The 19,070-nt window shown below is 40.0% G+C and overlaps 1 protein-coding gene across 2 annotated transcripts in view; it reads right to left on the bottom strand.

Moving 5' to 3' along the window:
* Positions 1-8,930: 8,930 nt before the first annotated feature.
* The window catches only part of TNFSF13B (TNF superfamily member 13b), a 31,963-nt gene continuing 21,823 nt past the window's right edge, over positions 8,931-19,070 (bottom strand). For both annotated transcript variants that reach the window (XM_057707677.1, XM_057707676.1), the window contains 3 exons: positions 12,811-12,923; positions 12,573-12,723; positions 8,931-9,616 (listed from right to left, as the gene is read on the bottom strand). In XM_057707677.1, coding sequence (XP_057563660.1) covers positions 9,504-9,616; positions 12,573-12,723; positions 12,811-12,923 — 377 coding nt within the window. In that variant the 3' untranslated portion in view covers positions 8,931-9,503. The remainder of the gene's footprint in view (positions 9,617-12,572; positions 12,724-12,810; positions 12,924-19,070) is intronic.

The following is a 19,070-nucleotide window of genomic DNA, read 5'->3' on the forward strand; positions in this document are numbered from 1 at the left end:
AAATAAATAAATAAACATGTGAAAAAAAAGACTATATACCGTGTGATTCTAACTCTATGACTTTCTGGAAAAGGCAAAACTATGCAGATAGTAAAAAAGATGAGTGGTCGCCGAGCATCAGGGTAGGGCGTTGGGGGAGTGGAGGGAGGGATGAGGGGGCACAGGGGGGTTTTTAGGGCAGTGGAAGTACCCTGCAGGACCCTTTCATGGTGAACACATGGCGTGAAGCATCTATCAAAACCCATAGACCGTCCAGCACCAAGAACCCTAATGTAAACTGTGGAACTTCAGTTAATAATTGTGTATCAACGTGGGTTCATTGATTATAGCAAATTTACCACATAAATACGGTATGTTATTAATGGGGAATCATGGGGTGGTGGTGATTGGGTGGATGGGATGTCTTGGTTCAATCCTGCTGTCAACCTGAAACTGCTCTAAAAAATTGTCTACTAATTTTTTTTAAATTAAAAGTTAGATAATGTGTACAAATCGGCTTAGTGCAGTTATATATAAATATATATGATTTTTTAAATTAAGCAGATGTAGACATTAGGTAGGTATTAAAACATACCGCTCACCATTTCCTGGTTAGAAAGTCAGAGATGGGAAGAGAGTTCTCCGAAACCTGGACCAACTTAGGAAGGAGACTGTCCTCCAACCTCCCTTCCTCCAGGCTCTCGCTTCCATCTTTCTGCCCCTAAATTTTTGGGCTATAAACTTGCCAAATTTTCCAGGTTCGCAAACTAGTTACTACAACCCCACAGGAATCAATTTGCATCACACGGGAACAGGGTAGAAACTGTGATATTGCAAGCTTTCATGACAAGTTGAATGTGGCTTGAGGAATCACTTGAAAGGGTCTGCTTGGTCTTTTAATGCTTGTCCAGTTCCTGGTTTTTTATTAGTATTTCTCTCTCCATTTAGTTGCATTTAAAAATAGACCATTTTCCAATAAGCTAAAAAAAAAAAAAAAAAAAAACCCTTCACTTTAGCTGTTCTAGGTTTCCCTCTGGTGGTTGTACTTGGGTACAACAGGCAAAGGCAAGGCATGGAGGTGTTTCCAAAGTAATGAGAAGCATATGGATATCAAAGTGATCTGTTGGGAATTTGGCAAAGGCTACCTGGCCAGGTGATTATCTCTGATTTGATGTGATGAGCATGGCACCTCTTTGGTGTTCTTCCCCAGAAGGCATAATAACTCCATCCTAACCATGAGAAAAAATATCAGGCAAACCCAAACTGAAGGTCATGCCACAAATCACCTGTAGGGTCATCCTACAAAACACCTACCTTCCTACAGACATCCTACAAAACACCTGCCTTCCTCAAAACTGCCAGGGCCATGAAAACAAAGACAGCCTGAGAAACTGTCACATTTCAGAGGAGGTGAAGGAAATGTGACAAGTAAATGCAATGAGGTGCCCTGGGTTGGATCCAGGAAAGAAAAAGGGCAGCAGTGGAAAAACCAATAAAATCCTAATAAAGTGTGGAGGTCAGTTAATAGTAATGCATTAGTGTTCATTTCTTGGTTGTGACAATGTCATGTATGTATGACACACTATAGGAGAAGCTGAGTGAGGTGTCTTTGTAACCTCTGTAAATCTAAATCGACTCTGAAAAAGGATACACCAAATATTTTCTCAAAAATTTTTTTCTTCTTTTTCTATTTTTCTCTAAGCCCTTTCCTTTCCTTCCTGAGACTATAATTTCAAGTTCCTAAGGTTTTAAATTAAATTTGGTCACTTTCTGCACAACTCTACACATTTATTAAAAAATCATTAAATTTTACAGTTTAAACAGGTAAATTTATAGTATGTCACTTGTACCTTAATAAAGTTGTTTAAAAAAGAAAAATTCTGGGAGGGATAAATTAGGAGTTGGGGATGAATATATATACAGTACTATCTATAAACTAGATAAACAGCAAGGACCTGCTGTAGAGTACAGGAAACTCTACTCAATATCTTGTATTAACCTGTAAGGAAAAGAATTTGAAAAAGAATGGATATACATGTATATATCTGAATGACTTTGCTGTACACCTGAAACTAACACCACATTATGAATCAACTATACTCCAATATAAAATAAAAATTAAATTAAAAAAGAGAAAAAAAAAGAAAAAATTCTGTAAGTTCTATCCATTAATTTTAATTTTATTCTCTAGTATGTTATACCTCTTTAAATATTGAAAAGGTTTCTTCCTCTCTTCCCTCCTCCCTCCCTCCCTTTCTCCCTGTCTTCCTTCCTGCCTTCCTTCCTTCCTTCCTCTTCCTCTCTGTGTTTTTTGACTTCTCTTGGGGGTGGGGCCTTTCTTTGTCATTTCTCTCTCTTGTACAGAAATTTCTAGTTTCTTGACACTTCCTTCTTTGATATTTTCCACATTTCTCACTATCAGGTAGCAGTGGGGAACCTAGGGGCTCTTTCACCTCGTGTGAAAAGCGGGTTTCCTCCTACTTGAGACCCAAGTGGACCACCCATTCCCTGAGATAAGACTCAGGCGACAGCTAGAACAGTGATTGGTTTTAATTTTCACAAATGAAAATTCTTGCAGCTTTCCAAACTCTTCCAAAGGGCTGGACACATCCACTCAGATAATGAGGGTTAAAAGGAACGGAATTTCCTCTCCTGGGAGGTGGGGAGACGGACCTCTGAAAGCACAGACCGCATCCTACTTCCGCGCAGGAGATGCAAGTTTCCGCACTAAAGCAGGCTGTCTTCTCTAGAGGTGCTTCCTCCGAGGCTGGATGACAGCCTTCCAAGGTGGCCGAGGGGATTCTCCGCAGGCGGGATGCTGTTTAGAAATGTCTTGTTCACTTTCACTGTGATTTCCAGACTCTAATCTGGCAGCCCTGTCAACTCTGAGGTTCGTCTTAAGGTTAACACTTCAGGAACAAATAATCAATTTTTCTTCACTGCCAAGGGAATCGAATTGTCATGCATTATGCAATAGGCTTCCCTGAAATGCAACGTGAAAAAGAGGGCTGTTTTCATTTCCAAGTGACCCTCTACCACACAGTCCTGTTCAGACTGAGTGTGGCTCCTGTGCCGTGGGGGACCAGGGACCCCAACCGTATGCTCCCCCCGAGCAGACACCTTAAGAGGATCAGCCGTTTCTCAGCATTAGAGGGTGGCTGCGTGGGAGCGGTCCTGAGGGGTGTGGACAGAGCACGCCTCCCCACCTCCCTGCCTGCCCCCAGCTCACGCCTGCAGGCTGCTCCCATATGGACATCCCTGGCCCTGGAAAGACTCTTTCTCAAGAACATTTCCTTTCTCATAAACTCCGCCTTATTCTGCCTTCTTGCCGCTGCCCCCAGATCTCCCGAATCCTGGCTCCTTTCACTCCTTCCATCAGGTTAAATGTAGGGCGACCTTCTGCTTCCTCGCTGAGACTCTCACCCCATCTGCCTCCTAAATCCTGGAAACACGTAGCCTCCGGGGCACGATGTGGTCCAAGCTGCGTGTTTCCTTTTCCATTTGCACTGCTGGGCTGACGGAGGCTCCCCACGGGGCTGAAGAAGGGCACACGGGGTGTTCCCGGTCCCAGGGGGCTGCTTTCTCTCTGTTTTGGTTTCTTTTTTTCTGGTCTATTCAAGAGATCTTAAAACAAAACAATAAAACCAGATTTCTTCCATTTCCTGCCAATTTAACTTTCAGATTTTTTCTAAAATAAAACCAAATGGTGTGTGTCTCCATCCTTCTTTTGAATTTTGGTTCAAATCCCTCCTCTTATGTGTGTGTGAGGATGGGGGTGTCTTTCAGGCAAAAGCATTTAGCACCTATCGGCCAGGTGCTCTGCAAGGTGCTTTTCTATGTTCATTTATTTTTCACAAGTTTAGTGGTACTGTTACCCTGGACCCCAAATTATAAAACTAGTAAACAGCTGATCTAGCGGTTCAGCTCTAGAGAAGTGCCCTTAACTACCACCTTCTGCCCCTTCTCTCCCATATCTTCAAGCAGGGCTGCTTCACAATTTGTGCAGCCCAGTGCAAAATGAAAACGCATGGTCCCTTGTCCAAAAATTGTCACAAATTTCAAGATGGCGACAGCAGAGCTTACAGTCAGTACAGAGCCTGCCCTATTATGGGGCCTTCCCAAGAAGCCAGCTGTGTCTTCAAATGATCCTTCTGATTGCAGTGTGTGTGTGTGTGTGTGTGTGTGTGTGTGTGTACCTGGCTACAGTGGAGATCAAGGAGAGAGGCGGTTATTATTCACATCTAAGACAGGATTGCATCAAAAGTATTGTCCTGATTTTGATCCTTGTACTGTGAGATACGAATATTGGGAGAATAAAAGTGCAGGGTATGTGAGGTTTCCTTGTACTTTCTTTTTCTAGATTTTTATAAGCCTGATATTATTTTAAAATGAAAAGTCACAAGGTCAAAAACATTCAGCTCATCTCCAATGATGAGGGTTAACAGGCTAGGTCCTCTCTTTTGGCTCCTGATAAGCAGAGCGGGGTCAGGGCCTAGACGTGGTACGAGATCACCAACGAGACGGCACTCAGTGACCACGTTCATGACTCTTGCAGATCCTGGTCCTTCTGGAATCTCACCACTTCTTAATCAGCCCCTAAGGAGAAGAATGTTTGGCTTTTATCAAAATTTTATATATATATATAAACAGTAAAACTAGCTTTATCCAAAAAGTTCTCATAGGATATATTCTGCCACTAGAATTACAAGCCTAAGGGTAATGTGTTTCCCTCTAAATAGATGGATTTTGTGAGTTTTCCCATTCATTTGTGAAAAAACATCATTGCTGCTTTTATACAGATGGAAAAAGTAAGACCCAGAAAAATTAATCAACTTGTACTGCTGCATACCAGGTATATCATCGTTTCTGTACTGTCTAGTCCTTTACAGTGACACATTAGCCCTTGGGTGATCGAAATTCAATATCAACACCATACCAAATATTTCATGACACAGAGCAACCCGCTGACTCAACCCGTTACTTCCCATCTTTGTGATTAGTTTTAAATACAGTGTGTGATTGCAGCAGGCCCTAAAAACACAAGATAAAACAAAGACAATACAAATGCCTAAAATCTTTACACGTGCACAGAATTAAGTTTACAGGAAAAGTATCACCTACTCTAAGCATTGATACATGAGTTTAAGGATTGGTGAGGATCACGCTACCATGATAGTAAAATAAATCTAAATAAGCAACAGATTGATACTCATGATGTATTGTAAACATCCTTCTGTAATTTTATTTTATGATCTTTATTTGTTCAATGATCTTAAACATGATTTCATTTTTTTTTTTAAGTAACGAAAGACTTAATCAACTTGAAGATGGGGAAGATGAGGAGATCTAAGACAACCTCAAACGGAACTTAAAAGAAAATTGCACTCACTTCCCAATGCCCGGCCATGGCCGGGCAGGGACGTCCCCAGTGTGTGGAGTTGCGGGGGCCCCGTGCCAGCCCCTGGGGCCCTCTCCTCCCCTGTAGGAGAAGGGAAAGCAGAAAGGAGAAGCTGATGTAACAGATGCCGAAAGATCCTGGACCCCCTTTAACCATGATGAATCTGTGAAAGTTAATCAGATTTAAGCACATTTACAAAATTAATTTAGAAAAGTGAATGAGCCCACAGATAATCCAGAGTAAACTCTATTTATAATCCCCGGGACCCTAGCCCAGGCCAGACAGATAACAGTGGGGCACAGAGAGGCCCAGGGGTCTGCAGCAGAGCAGAGAGGTGCAGCGGGTGGACAAAAACTAGCCCTGTCACTCGTGGCCTTGAGCGGCCCAGTGCTGTGTGATTTTCTGGAAATTGTTTATCATTCCGAAATCTTTGTGGCATATTCACTGAAGCTGGACATATGTATAGTCTACGTCATAACGATTCCACGCCTAGGTATAGATCCAGCAGAAATAGGCACCTAGGGTCCCCCAAATATTTTCAGAGAATGTTCACAGAAATATAACTCAGCCCCAAATTGGAATTAGCCCAAAGGTCTTCCAACAGTAAAATGGACGAATATATCGTGATATAGTCACAAAATGAAATTCTATTCAGCAGAGAAGGAGAATGAACTATTTCTGTAGGAAACAGTGTGGAAGGATTTCACAAAGTGGTGAGCAGAGGTTCAAAAGATTGCATCCTGTACGGTGCCGTCTGTATAAAGTTCAAACGGCAAAACTCTTCCTTGAAGACAGAAGTCAGAGTGGCGATTACTTAAGGTCAGGGAGGAGGTGTCATCACCAGCTTTGGGGTGCGGGTGATGTTCTGCGTTGAGATTGGGGAGGGGGCCCACTTTGTAAAAACACATCACCAAGCTGTGCCCTAAAGATTTTTGAGTATTATTGTGTGTATGTTATATATCACCCTCCAAGGGTGTAAAATAAAAGGCCTAGATTTCTGAAGGAAGTTCAATGCCATGTTTCACATGAGTCTAGACTTTTACATTAGAAACTAACTCAAAACTTGGGAAGCACCATGGGAGCCAAACCGAACACATCAGGGGGCTGCACTGGTCTCCTAGGGCAAGAACGTCTTCAGAGGAATGTTTCCTGGTTCGGAATTCAAAGGACAATAGGATTTATTAAGTTCTTCCATCAATAGGTCGCTGTACCCAGAACAGAGCACACTGGGAGGACCTTCTCCGCACCGTCGCCTAGAGAGTGGAGGGATTTCTCCAGGCGCCAGTGAGGCCTGTTACTTCTTCGGGATGTTCTGCTAGTTCATCTAGGGCCCACGCTGGGTGGTTATTCAGCATCACAAATCTTCATTTGGGATTTAACACGTACGAGTACCTGGCCTGGGCCCATAGGCTTAACCCTTAGAAATTTTCTTTTGTAGGAAATCCCAGGATAACATCTTTTTCTGCTAAAATAAATTGGAGGAAAAATACAGAAGGGGGAACTTGGGCAATCTCACTCACTGTTGCAGTGAGATCCCCTCCTCCACATCTCCGTCTTTACCTAAGCTTTTTTTGAATTTATTTTGTGTTGGAGTATAGTTGAATTACAGTGCTGTGTTAAGTTTTGCTGTACAGCGGAGTGACCCAGTTATACATATATACACATTCTTTTTCATATTCTTTCCTGCTATGCTTTATCCCAGGATGTTGACTGTAGTTCCCTGTGCTGTACAGTAGGACCTTGTTGTCCATCCATCTTATATATAATGGCTTGCATCGGCTAATCCCAAACTCCTGATCTAACCCTCCGCCACCCACTTTCCTCCTTGGCAACCACCAGTCTATTCTCTACGTCCCTGATTCTGGGTCTGTGTCATAGATTGGCTCTTTTGTGTCCTATTTTAGATTCCACATAAGTGATATCACGTGGTATTTGCCTTTCTTTCTGACTTAATTCTACTTCCTGATAACTACACAAACTTTGACTCAACCAAAGTCTGATTTTCCTCACAATTTCACTTATGAAGAAGATAAGATTCACATTTTAAGGCTGGTTTGAGTGGAAAGCAAAATAAGATTTAAGACTATTTCATGTGGCTGAATTCTACATCTGCTGACAAAACAGGCAAAATTATTTAGAAAGAAAAACGTTGCAAGCTGTAGATTACAAGAGCTTCGGGTGCAAGCCTATTATAACGTAGTTTTACCTTTTTTTTAACCTAGGCCCTAAGGAATATTTAATCCATAACTTTATACATATAGTGCTGAGGTGAACAAATCCTTTTTGAAATATGTAAAACATTCATAACCTCAAATATTTTATGTCATACCCTAACACATACTACTTTAGAATGTTTTACTTTACAATTTACGCACCTAATTTTTTTCATCCTTTTACTTAATCTTTTTTAAATCGAAATATAGTTGATTTACAATATTGTGTTAATTTCTGTACAGCGAAGTGTTTCAATATACATACATACACATTCTTTTTCATATTCTTTTCCACCATAGCGTATCACAGTATACTGACTATAGTTCCCTGCATGTTTAAGACAACATTCAGTGTTATGGAGAGAAACCAACAGATGAGTAGTGTTAGACAAACAACCCAAACATGAGGCAAAGGGCACTAATGTTTTTTATTTGACAATCCAATTAGCAGCGACACTAAGAAAATCTCTCACTTCCTTCTAGTATTGAAACATCTACCCCACCGATCACTTCTTTTTTCAATTATAATATTGTAAAACAGAATAAATTGCAAAATGTATTTTATTTTCACTAGAAAGCAAAACTATAGAAATCAGAGTTTTAAACAAAGTTTAATTTTAGACACAAAATACAAATAATTCTGTTTTTGAAAAAAATACCTTTAAAAATATTTTAATGTAAACGAGGGAAAACTAGTGTAGACCAGGGTCTATTTTTCCATCTGCTGTTTAAACAATGAAGTAAACTGCTTAAATTGATGACATTTTAAAAAAGATAAGCAAAATAAATGATGTTATAAAAGATAAGTATTACAGCATTCTCAAAATGATTCTTTATAAAATGAAAATTAAGATGATGTCTTCTGGCACGTGATAATCTTTAGAACAAGCACACGGTATATAACATACTCAGGATGCCAAGAACTTTAATTAAACCACGACTTCTGTAAAGCTAATAACATGAGTATTTTTTAAAGGCTGGGATACGTGAACTACAATAGCAGCAGTTTAAAACAGAAGGATAGAAAATAAAGGGAAGTGATGTTACATTATTACAAATGTATTTATTAACTCCCATTGCAGATTTTACATTTAGGTAAAAACACTTATAGTTTTTTTTTTCAATTAATACTTATATGCATGAATTGGAATTACCCTTCATTAAAAGTTTCTGAAGTAACTGAAATTAGCTATAAAAAGTACACCTAAGCTGTAGACACACGAGAGAATTCTTTCCCTCCTGTGAAAGATGTCTGGGAGTATTCCAGCAGGTAGCACGTACTATTAGAGCTACAAACTGCAAACTTGAAATAAACCTAAAAGACTTAAATAGTACCTACATCCTATTTTGAGTCTGATTATCTAATGTGATATTTAAATTCAAGCTTTTAGTTACTTTTTCATGTATGGAATGCAAGATTTCTACCCTTTTTTTCCCCCATTTCCACAATATTAACTGGAAAAGGGGAAAGGGTATTTAACATAAAAATAGAGGATAAATCCTGAGATTTCTCCCAAATGCCCTAATCTCCTACAGGCATGGGCACTGTTCTATACCAAACAGTGAAATACCATTTCTGAAGAAACGATGACTGCCCCTTTGAATCTTGTGTTTCTTCCAAGGCAAGCAACTATGACTAAGTTGTTCAACATGGCATTATAGTGAGAAGTCTTTCTAATTCTATTTTTCCTTAAATGGGCTCTAGTTCTTGTAATTCATATGACACCCTCTGGCTGTGGTTGTCTGTTAAATTTCCTGTTTTGGTCTAGTTTCAGCAAACCAAAACAAATAGCTCCCAGAAAAGGTTATGGTAACTACTTTTTTTTTGTCCTTTTGGTATTTCCAGTTAAGTGTCTCAACTTTAGAGGTACAGAGAAAGGGAGGAAAATAGCCACACACAAAGTGTAAGTAGGTCACAGAAGTTTCAGTGCACCAAAAAATGTGGCGTCCCCATCCCGGGAAATTTTAGCATCTTCGCGTGGTATTGCCAATTGGAGTTCGTCTCCTTCCTCCAGCTTTGCAATGCCTGGAAAAGAAGGATTTCCAAGAACTTTAAGCAGCCGTACATGAAAAGAAGTGGGGGAGAGAAGAACATTAAAGAAAACTACTTTGTTTTGGAAAAAAATAGTTACATAGGCATTCACCCTTCAAGTTATACCAGTGGACTTCTAAACCAGTTATTACTCTACTTGCCTAAAAACTAAAAAAAAAAAAAAAAAAAAAAAGTAAAAGAAATGAGCAGAGGAGTTATAATAGACATAAATGGATGTATCACCTACTGTTTATAGAATGGAATGGAGAATCTAAACAGGAACCAAAGGTCTAACTATAAGAAAAAAAGTTTAGTAAATCATCGCACATCCCTTGATGGAATATAATATAGTTAAAAGTGGTCTTCCTTCATTTTATTGATAAGGGAAACTTTAAAAAATAATGTTAAATAAAAACACAAAAAACGCACACATACACACACACACACAGACACACACACACATATACTGTAGTGTCCTAAATAATACTTTCAAATGTGCATATAAAATGTGTAAATTATTAAAAAGTAAAAACCAGAACACTATTTATTATGAAAGCACATCTGCTAATACAGTCTTTCTCCAGAGTCCAGACTAAGGGATTAGGAGTTATTTGGATTACTTTTTACAGCCCTCTAAATTTTGTGATTCCTTAAATGACCACACTTGTCTTTATAATCAAAAAGTAATTAGCTTCTCAAAGCTCATCAATTAACCTGCATGTCCCTAATTTACAATAATGTAGCCTGTGATTCAAAAATACAAAACACAACCCAGGATCTATATCAGGTCACGCCTAACCCTATTTTAAAGGAAAAATATGAAGAAAAAAGAAAGAGAAGACAGGGCAGAGAATAAAACCAAGGAACTAACAAACAAAATAGCATCTACATTGTCAATACTTTCAACTAACAATTTAAAAAGTAGTTGCATTGTTTCATTAACATGCCATGAAAATGTATTTACAGGAACACATATACCTTAACCTCTATTCCACTGTCAAGCCCAAAGCACCTGGGCTTCCTCCAGCAACAGTCAGTGGGTGTTTATTTACCGAACACTTCAGATACACCAGACACCTAGGCACACACAGGGCAGTGATCAGAGTGGCCAAAGAGCCTGTCTCCAGGGATCTTGTTTTTTGTTAATAGACCAAGACAGACAACAAACAAAAGAACATAGTTTTAGGTACTGTTAAGAGTAAAGTGTACACTTTCAGGATTGGCAAAGCATTTGATGACTACATTCAGTAGTTAAAAAAAGACTGAAGTCATGTGTTGAATGAATAATTAGTAATTATCACAGAGATTGAAAATAATCTAGTAATTCGACAAAGGCTATAGATCACAGATCATTAAGTAATAGTAACTCTCAAAACAAAGTTGCTGTGTACCAACTACTTTCCAAAGTAAGTTCTATTTAAAATTTCAACGCTGGGTTATTGGCTACTTCATTTCTTCCAGATTATAGCAATCAGCTCTAACTTTTTCTACAATAAAGATATTCCATTTGTTGATGAAATAATGAATAAGATTCAGCTTTGTGTACAAGACAGGTTCCTTGGTGTGATGCTGGGCTCCTCAAATGGACCGTTTCAATTTTTTTCAGATTATTATGGAAGCACTTTATACATGTTTATACCACTGTGTAGCTGTTAATGGTTTTAAACAAATTCATTCTGGAACAGATAGAAACCGCAAACCTTAAATTTCCTAGAGAACATTTTTCATAAATAGTACTAAGCTATTAGCACTGAGAAATATCTTTAAGATCAAGTCAAGTATTCTTAAAAAGTAAGGCATCTAGGAAATCTGGCCAAGAAAGTAACCATAGGGGCTGATGATGAGAAAATCTGAAAAAGAGCGTGGCGTGGAGCTCGAAGTACTAATTAATGTAAATAAATAACAGATCGAAGTGACCTCACCATTTATAAATATTGCGCAACACCAAAATACCGGTTACCACTGGCTGCAGGGAAACAGTCCTCTATGAAGATTAGGGAATTCCAATTTAACAAACTTCCTCATGACCCCGCCAAAGCTATTCAGGGCTGTGACTCCAAGAGGACAGCCGTGTCCACTGTTCGAACCGGTTTCCTTTCTCGCTTAATTCACGGTGTCCTCGTCAGCAAAGCCTTGGGAACACAGTGCTTCCCGTCGCATGGCCGAGCCCCACCGCCTGCTCCACACTGTCCTTCACGCTGACTGTCTAGAAGGGAAGACCTCTCTCGGGGTCCTGAATGGATTTGTCAGCATCACCAGAGAAAGATAAATGTGTTTCAGGCAATTTTTCCTTTTTTTTTTTTCCAAATATCGGCCTTGATTAATTTGAAATTACCCCCAGACGAAATGAAGGCTAGGATGGCAATCACAGCCCACACAGACCTGAAATGAAGACAACCTGCCCTTTCCCTTTTTCTGAGTTGAAAGGCAGGCTCACTCCTGCACTTTCACATCCTAAACATATCCCCCTGGTGTCCACTGACACCAGAGAAGCCACGCGCCACTGGCCCTGACACTCAAGCTGGCCGAAGGCATGTCTTCCTCAGGAGGTAAAGAAGAGATTCTGAGAGTCCCACTAGGTCAGACTGGCTGCTTTAAACCAGGTTCTGGAGCTTAGCAGCCGTGCAGCCGAGGACAACGCGTGCTCCCTTTCTGTGTCTCAGACCCCACCTCCTCGGCAGGAAGGACCGAAGGAAGGAGCACAGGTAAAGTGCCTGGCACATGGCTGTCACTCTCTTATCCTTCTAGCATTGTTATTACGGGCGCACCACTGTTCTGCTGTGGACTGTGGGGAAGTCACTGCCCTTTCTAAATGTATACAAAAATGATGAACCTATTAATAATGATTTTGTCTCTATGAAAACAGACTGGCTTATCATGTGAGTTAATAAAAACCACACAGTATATTGAGGAATGTCTTTCTGTCTATGTATACAGAACTATTATTTACCGGCTGAATAACAGGAATTATTGGGTAGTGTTTCAGGCATATTTTGAATACATCGGAACAAAGTCACCAGACTCAACTCGTCCCCAAAGACATGGACTTTTTTCCTCTGTATTAGGTGTCCCATGGCAAAGGTCTTATCGGTGTATAAAACCTGAGAAACAAACCAAAGAACTTTGTCAGAAGTCAGAGCAACACGGGAGGGACTGGACAATGATAGCGGTATCAGGGTTGAACTCACCTGACCATATATAAAGAAGTAACCCGTTTCTTTGACCAATATTTTATTCTCTTTTTCTTCTAGGGCTCTTCCTCTTTTAAAGCTGAGAAGCCAGGGAACAAACGTGTAAGCTCCTACAATGAAGAGAATGTTTTATAAGGAAAAGAAACAAAAACAAAAACAAACCTGAGAAAAGCAGTTGTTCACTTCCACTTAGTGGCTAACCTAAGTCTGAAACTTAGAGGAGAATTTCACCTTTAAAAAAAAATAGGAAAAGAAGAGAAATCACAATTCTCCTTTGGTTTTTCAGACATACTTACCAGGCAACTATCAGATACAGGAACTTGAAAGCAAACACTTCATATGTAATGTCTGGGGTTTTGATTTTTTCTGTATCTCAGCAATTTTCCTAATAAAGTCTGGTCTGGATGGGACAGTTTGAGGCCAAAATAATGGACGAAATGTCTCTGAATAGTACACCAACAGAGATTTTCGGTTTTCCTTTGACTCCGTTGGGGAGGAAGAAATTTTCCTCTACCCTTCTTGGTTCTTCTGACTGGTCTAAGAATTAAACTGACATGAGACAGATCAGCAGTAGAAAATCAAACAAAAGCTTAATAATATGCACACACGGGAGAGTCCCAGGAAGACAAGTAACTCCCCAGAGTGGGCAAAGCCCTCACCTTGAATACCCATCTTCAGCTAAAGACAAAAGAGGATGTTGAGGGTTCAGGTGTGGGACTTCAAAGTGGATGAAGGTGGCTCACAGAGAGATGGGGACGCACATGGTTGCTGGGCCACCAGAGACAGCGGGACCCAGAGTGGACTCTGGTCACTAAGCCCTGCCAGAATCTCCTCCCCCACCACCCCCAGCCCATATTCTTTGCAGATGTCTCCTGGGATGGCTTTATCCTAGGAACAAGCCCTCTATCCACATTCTTTTAGGCGAGAGGTGACAAGAAAAACTTCCTGAGTCTTCTGAAAAATAACAATCACAAATAATCAGCCTAAAGTAATCCTCATGCCAACAAGACACATTTTGGGGTGGCAAATTCTGCTCCCCTCCAGTTCCCAGAGAGGAGGGAGTTTTCTGTGAAGAGTTAGCAAAGACTATAGGGAGGAAGCCACCCCTGCCCCAACATGGCAACAGAGTGGCGCTTAAGGAGAGGGAGAGAAGTGACTGAGATGCAATCTTTACTAGGAAATGGCCCGGGAATGTTGTGATAACCATCTGTAATGGTCAATGGTTTCTGTTCCATAAGCCAATTCTTCTCCACTATCCCTCAGGCTTCACCTGGGGAGTGGCAGGGAAACCACCGTTCTCAAGAGTTGGAGAAAGGGGCAAAGAGAAGACAGAGCCGAAAGAAATGGGTTGGCCAAAGGGGCTGAGATGGCTGAGCCAGAACACCCACCAGGAGAGACACACTCCTTTCCCTGAATTCACAGGCTAAGGTCACTGGATTTCTCACCACCATGTTGTGTAAATATTGGAGCAAACAGTGGACCCTAAGGCTAGAGCTTGGGAAATTTGGGAATATAAATAAAGTGGTATAAAATACGTGAAAAGAAGATTAAGGAGATGGCAATACAAGACAAAAATAATAAAGTGGAACTGTGGGAGTCTAAAATCATATAAAAAAATGTGTCTATATAACTGGCAATGTTGGACCATACGTGTCCCCAGGCTTTACCTCAGTCATAACAAAAAGAGAAACAAAATCAATAATAAAACTCAAAGGCTACAAGACAACATGCCAGAAGCTCCAGAAAAGAACAACTTGTCCTAGATGGAGCATATGGGAAATGTTCCCCTGTGGATTTTCCTAAGGGAGTGCCCTACGTGACCATGCTTTCATGTTCACGTGGACAGGCCTACTTCAATGGTGCCCCAAGGCAAAACCATCCCTTTTGAATTTTTCCCAAATAGGATTCTCCAGGGAAGAATACAGAAGAAGAACCACATAGTTTCTGAATATTTCTGAGGAATTAAGAACCTGAGTGGTCAAACAAAGCCAAGTAAACTGTGAATTCAAGTTACAATGAAACAATTCCTTAAGGCGGCCCCCCAGGCTCACGTTCCATAGACAGAGGGAGAGAGCTGAGAGGGAGGGGTGGGCGGAGAGAGGAGGCAGCAAGGAGGGGACCCCACAGATCTCCACTCCTCTCCTGGGCTCCCAGGAGCGGCTCAGACTCTCAGGAGAAGCAAATGTCCCCCCCCCCCCCCACCCCCAGTGTGCTGTCCACAAAGACAGTCTCTAGAAACCAGTTCCTTACATGAAAACCCTCCAATGCCACATGGGGTAATGACAGTCCACGAATAAAGATCTCCTCAATTACAAACAACAGAGATAACCCCATCATCGCCTGTTTCTACACAACATTATTTTGGTGAAAAGATAACAATAATGTAGTTGTAAATTCTGTTTAAATAAAACCACATGCCCAAAGCATTCTTTAACGTAGAGTTCTGAAAATATGAGGAAGAATTAATATCATGGTTATTGTGAAATACGAGCTGATGACTGAAGGCGATTGTTTCCATGGTAATGATACTGATTTGATACTCTGACCACAAAGGGCTTTTTTTCCCCCTTCAAAGTCAAACACATCTGAGATTCTAATTTCTCTGAGTTTGGGGACTGTTTATTTCTGGTTCCCTACTGTTTCCCCTGGGCCTAAAATGATGCCTGTCCCACAGCAGATACAGAAATTTTAATTGAATTAACTAATTCAACTTTAAACAGAAAATAATTCAAAATGGCAGGGTACCACGCAGTTAGTCACAAGTCATACTTGTTTTTTAAAAGCATTTTACTACCTGATTACTGAAACTTTGAGAAAACGAAATACCCTCCATCATAGAGATAATACAAATTCTTGAAGTAAAACACATATTTCTAAAACTGCTTGTTTGGGACTCGCTGGTGGTGCAGTGGTTAAGAATCCACCTGCAGATGCAGGGGACACGGTTGAGCCCTGGTCCAGGAAGATCCCACACACGGTGGAGCAACTAAGCCTGTGCGCCACAACTGCTGAGTCTGCGCTCTGGAGCCCGTGAGCCACAACTACTGAGCCCACGCACCGCAATTACTGAAGCCTGTGTGCCTGGAGTCCGTGCTCTGCAACAGGAGAGGTCACCACAGTGAGAAGCCTGCACACCGCAACAAAGCGAGGCCCCACTTGCAGCAACTGGAGAAAGCCCACATGCAGCAACGAAGACCCAACACAGCCAATAAATTAAAACATTAAAAAAAATTAAATTGCTTGTTTGTATTCTGACTAGGGATATTGATTGACGCTAAACGTTTTTTCCAATACCTTACATTGATCCCCCATTTCTTTACACCATACTTATATGTATAAAATTAGCCACTTCTTACCCAATTCCCCTGCTAGATTATCAGAATAGAAAGAGAAACAAGTCCTTATTAGGTTTATATTCTTAGTTTCTCTTCTACTTTTGGCATTTCATCATATCTTGCTGGAAGTATTCTTACTAAAGAGATTTAAAGTATACATTTACCTGTTTTTATATACTGTCAATGCTTCTCCCCACAACTCTGTCCACACACACACACACACACACAGTTTATACTCCACTAGGCCAAGGCAACGACCATGCTATAGTCACAGCTGGAAACCCAGATGCCAACAATGGAGCCCAGCACACAGTATGCACTCAATCAACATGTGCTGCTAAGTGAATTTTAAATTTAAGAAAACAGCCTCAACAATTAATTAAAAGCTAAAGTAATTATACACTTAAGCATAGATGTTATGTTTCTACATCTTAAAATTTCCTTAGTTTTTTTGCATGCCAGTTCGACCACAGATAAACGCTAACAAGAAGATATGCACTAAATGCCTATTCTCTAGAACGCTTATCTAAACTAGTACGTCTCTCCTTATAGTAGACATTTAAGAATTTGGAAAGGAAAAATTTCAGTGACCCCAGATTCTTGCACCTTTTCCTCATACATAGAAAAGCACCGAAATCATTAAATTAAGATGTTTGTGACTAGCAGTAATCTTTTGATGTTTGACTACACATGTTTTTTCCAGGAAAAAAAAAGTTTAGATATATCCAGGTTTCTGCCTTACTTCTTTGGGGTAGTTTCTTGGAGCTACCTGAAGGGCTGTCTCCTGGACTATAGTCCTCAATAAGACACTGAATAAACTCAGTTCACAGCTCTTACACTGTGCATTTTTATTTCAGTCAATGGAGGTAAATTCTAGGAATATTAATACTTAATTTTGTTAGTCAACAGCTAAAATACTGATAAATCTTGGTGTATAAAGTGTGAACTCGCCAGCTCCACTCAGCTTTAAATCCTTGATGTATTGAAATGTCTTTGACAACTTAACAAATGACTGTGTATAGTACATTAACATGTGAGAGTAAGTAAAAATAATGACAATTCAAATGTAAAAATAATTTACATGTATTTCTGAAAATGCCTGCTTTTAAGAGAGTAGATCTTTCCTGTTCTGAAATATATGATATACTTGTAGATAAATTTTAGGACAACAAATTTTTATAGGAAAATCAGATTTATTTTGTTAAAATTTGTTTTTTATTCTATTTTATGAACAGGAAATTTCCTCCCAAATATTTATACTTCTGGTGTTACTTCCCTCAATAATTACGTATAAATGCTGCAGTGAGCAGCTGTCAATCATAGCTATCACATTTGGTTACTTCTCCCGATTTTCTATTTCATTATCTTAAAATTCCTAGAAATGGTTTTAAGGGAGAAGATACTGATAATATTTTTTGAAGATAGATTAAGTAAACCAATTCAAGCAATACGGATTTTTAAAAATTGAACAAAAGTGGTTGGCAGTGGAATCCATGGTAATCATATGATTCTGTAGATGAGGCAGGACTAGGAAAATCAGCAGAAACAGAAGCCGGAAAGGCAGAGCCATGCAGCCTGAGCCATCAGAGGAGCAATGGGAGGCCCAGTAGGGCTGTGAGCAGTGGAGAAAAATGAGCATATCTGTGTTTCAGAAACACTGCCATGCAGCTACCAGATAAGAAAAGTGCAAAGCCAGAGGCAAGGAAACCAGCCAAGGTGAGAGATGATGGTGGTTTGTACTAGGGTGGTGAAATGTAAATGAAGAGCGACGGATTAGTTCAAATTATACAGAGAGGAATCATTTATAAAATTTTGAGATTAACATACTTACTTCGAGGAAGCAGCCAAGAATGATACCCAGAATTCTGGACTGAACAACGGAAGACATGGTCGGTACACTTACTGAAATAGGGAACACTGGAATAAGACTAGACTTGGGGGAACGTCCTAGAGCTCATGCTGAGATGCCAAGAAGATACTCATGAAGAGATGTTACATAGGCAGAGGTATATACAGGCTTGGATCTCAGGAAAGTCATCTGGGCTAAAGCCATCAGCACTTAAGCCATCAGCACATGGATGTTAAGTAACAGCATAGGAGAGTTTAAGAATGCCAAAGAAATAAGAATGAAGAGAATGGGACTGGGTCAGAGGTCTGCAAAATACCAATATTGAAGAAATTTAAGAATAATTTGCAAAGAAGTTTAAAAAGCATTGGCCAAAAAGCTAGGAATATGATTTTAGAAACAAACCAAGAAAAGCACGTGTTTCAAAGAGAAAGGTGTCATCAAGTGTCAAATTCTAATGTGAGATTAAATCTCATCATTGCCTCTAAGAAATAATTATGTTGAAAAACAGAATAAAGAGACTTCCACTAGCCACATGATTGTGGGAATCATGTCGCCGTTTTTACCTCCTGTGAGGCCCATGAAAGAAACAGATAGATGCCTGTTCTCCAAAATAACTGCAAGAGAGCCCAGAAGTGAGATCACACCGAAGCTGAGCGTAAAAGTGAGGAGAAGAAGCAAAGGAAACGGTCAGGGACCCTGAAGCAGCAAAGTTCATGAAACGTCAGCAAAATTCAGCTCACTAAAGGTGATGAGTCCCTCATGCACATGCAGAAATTTACAAACATACAATACAGGAAATGTCTAGGTCAGCTAAAAGAATCTGGGATATTAGGAGGGGAAACTGCTCACTTAAATAAAAATAAATTTCAGAAGGGAAAATAGGTTTTGCACAAAACAAAATGAGATGGAAATAAAGAAAGAGTTAAGAACTTGAGAAAACTTGTAAAACTAAAAAATGTAAAAGACAGGTAAAGAATTACCAGCATACACACAATTGGAACCCAGAGAGACAGAACAAAAACAACAAAAAGTCAAGCAGAACCACCATTTAGAGCTACTGGAGACTTAAAAGG

The sequence above is a fragment of the Hippopotamus amphibius genome, chromosome 14 (assembly GCF_030028045.1).
Source record: "Hippopotamus amphibius kiboko isolate mHipAmp2 chromosome 14, mHipAmp2.hap2, whole genome shotgun sequence".
NCBI classification, from domain to species: Eukaryota; Metazoa; Chordata; class Mammalia; order Artiodactyla; family Hippopotamidae; genus Hippopotamus; species Hippopotamus amphibius.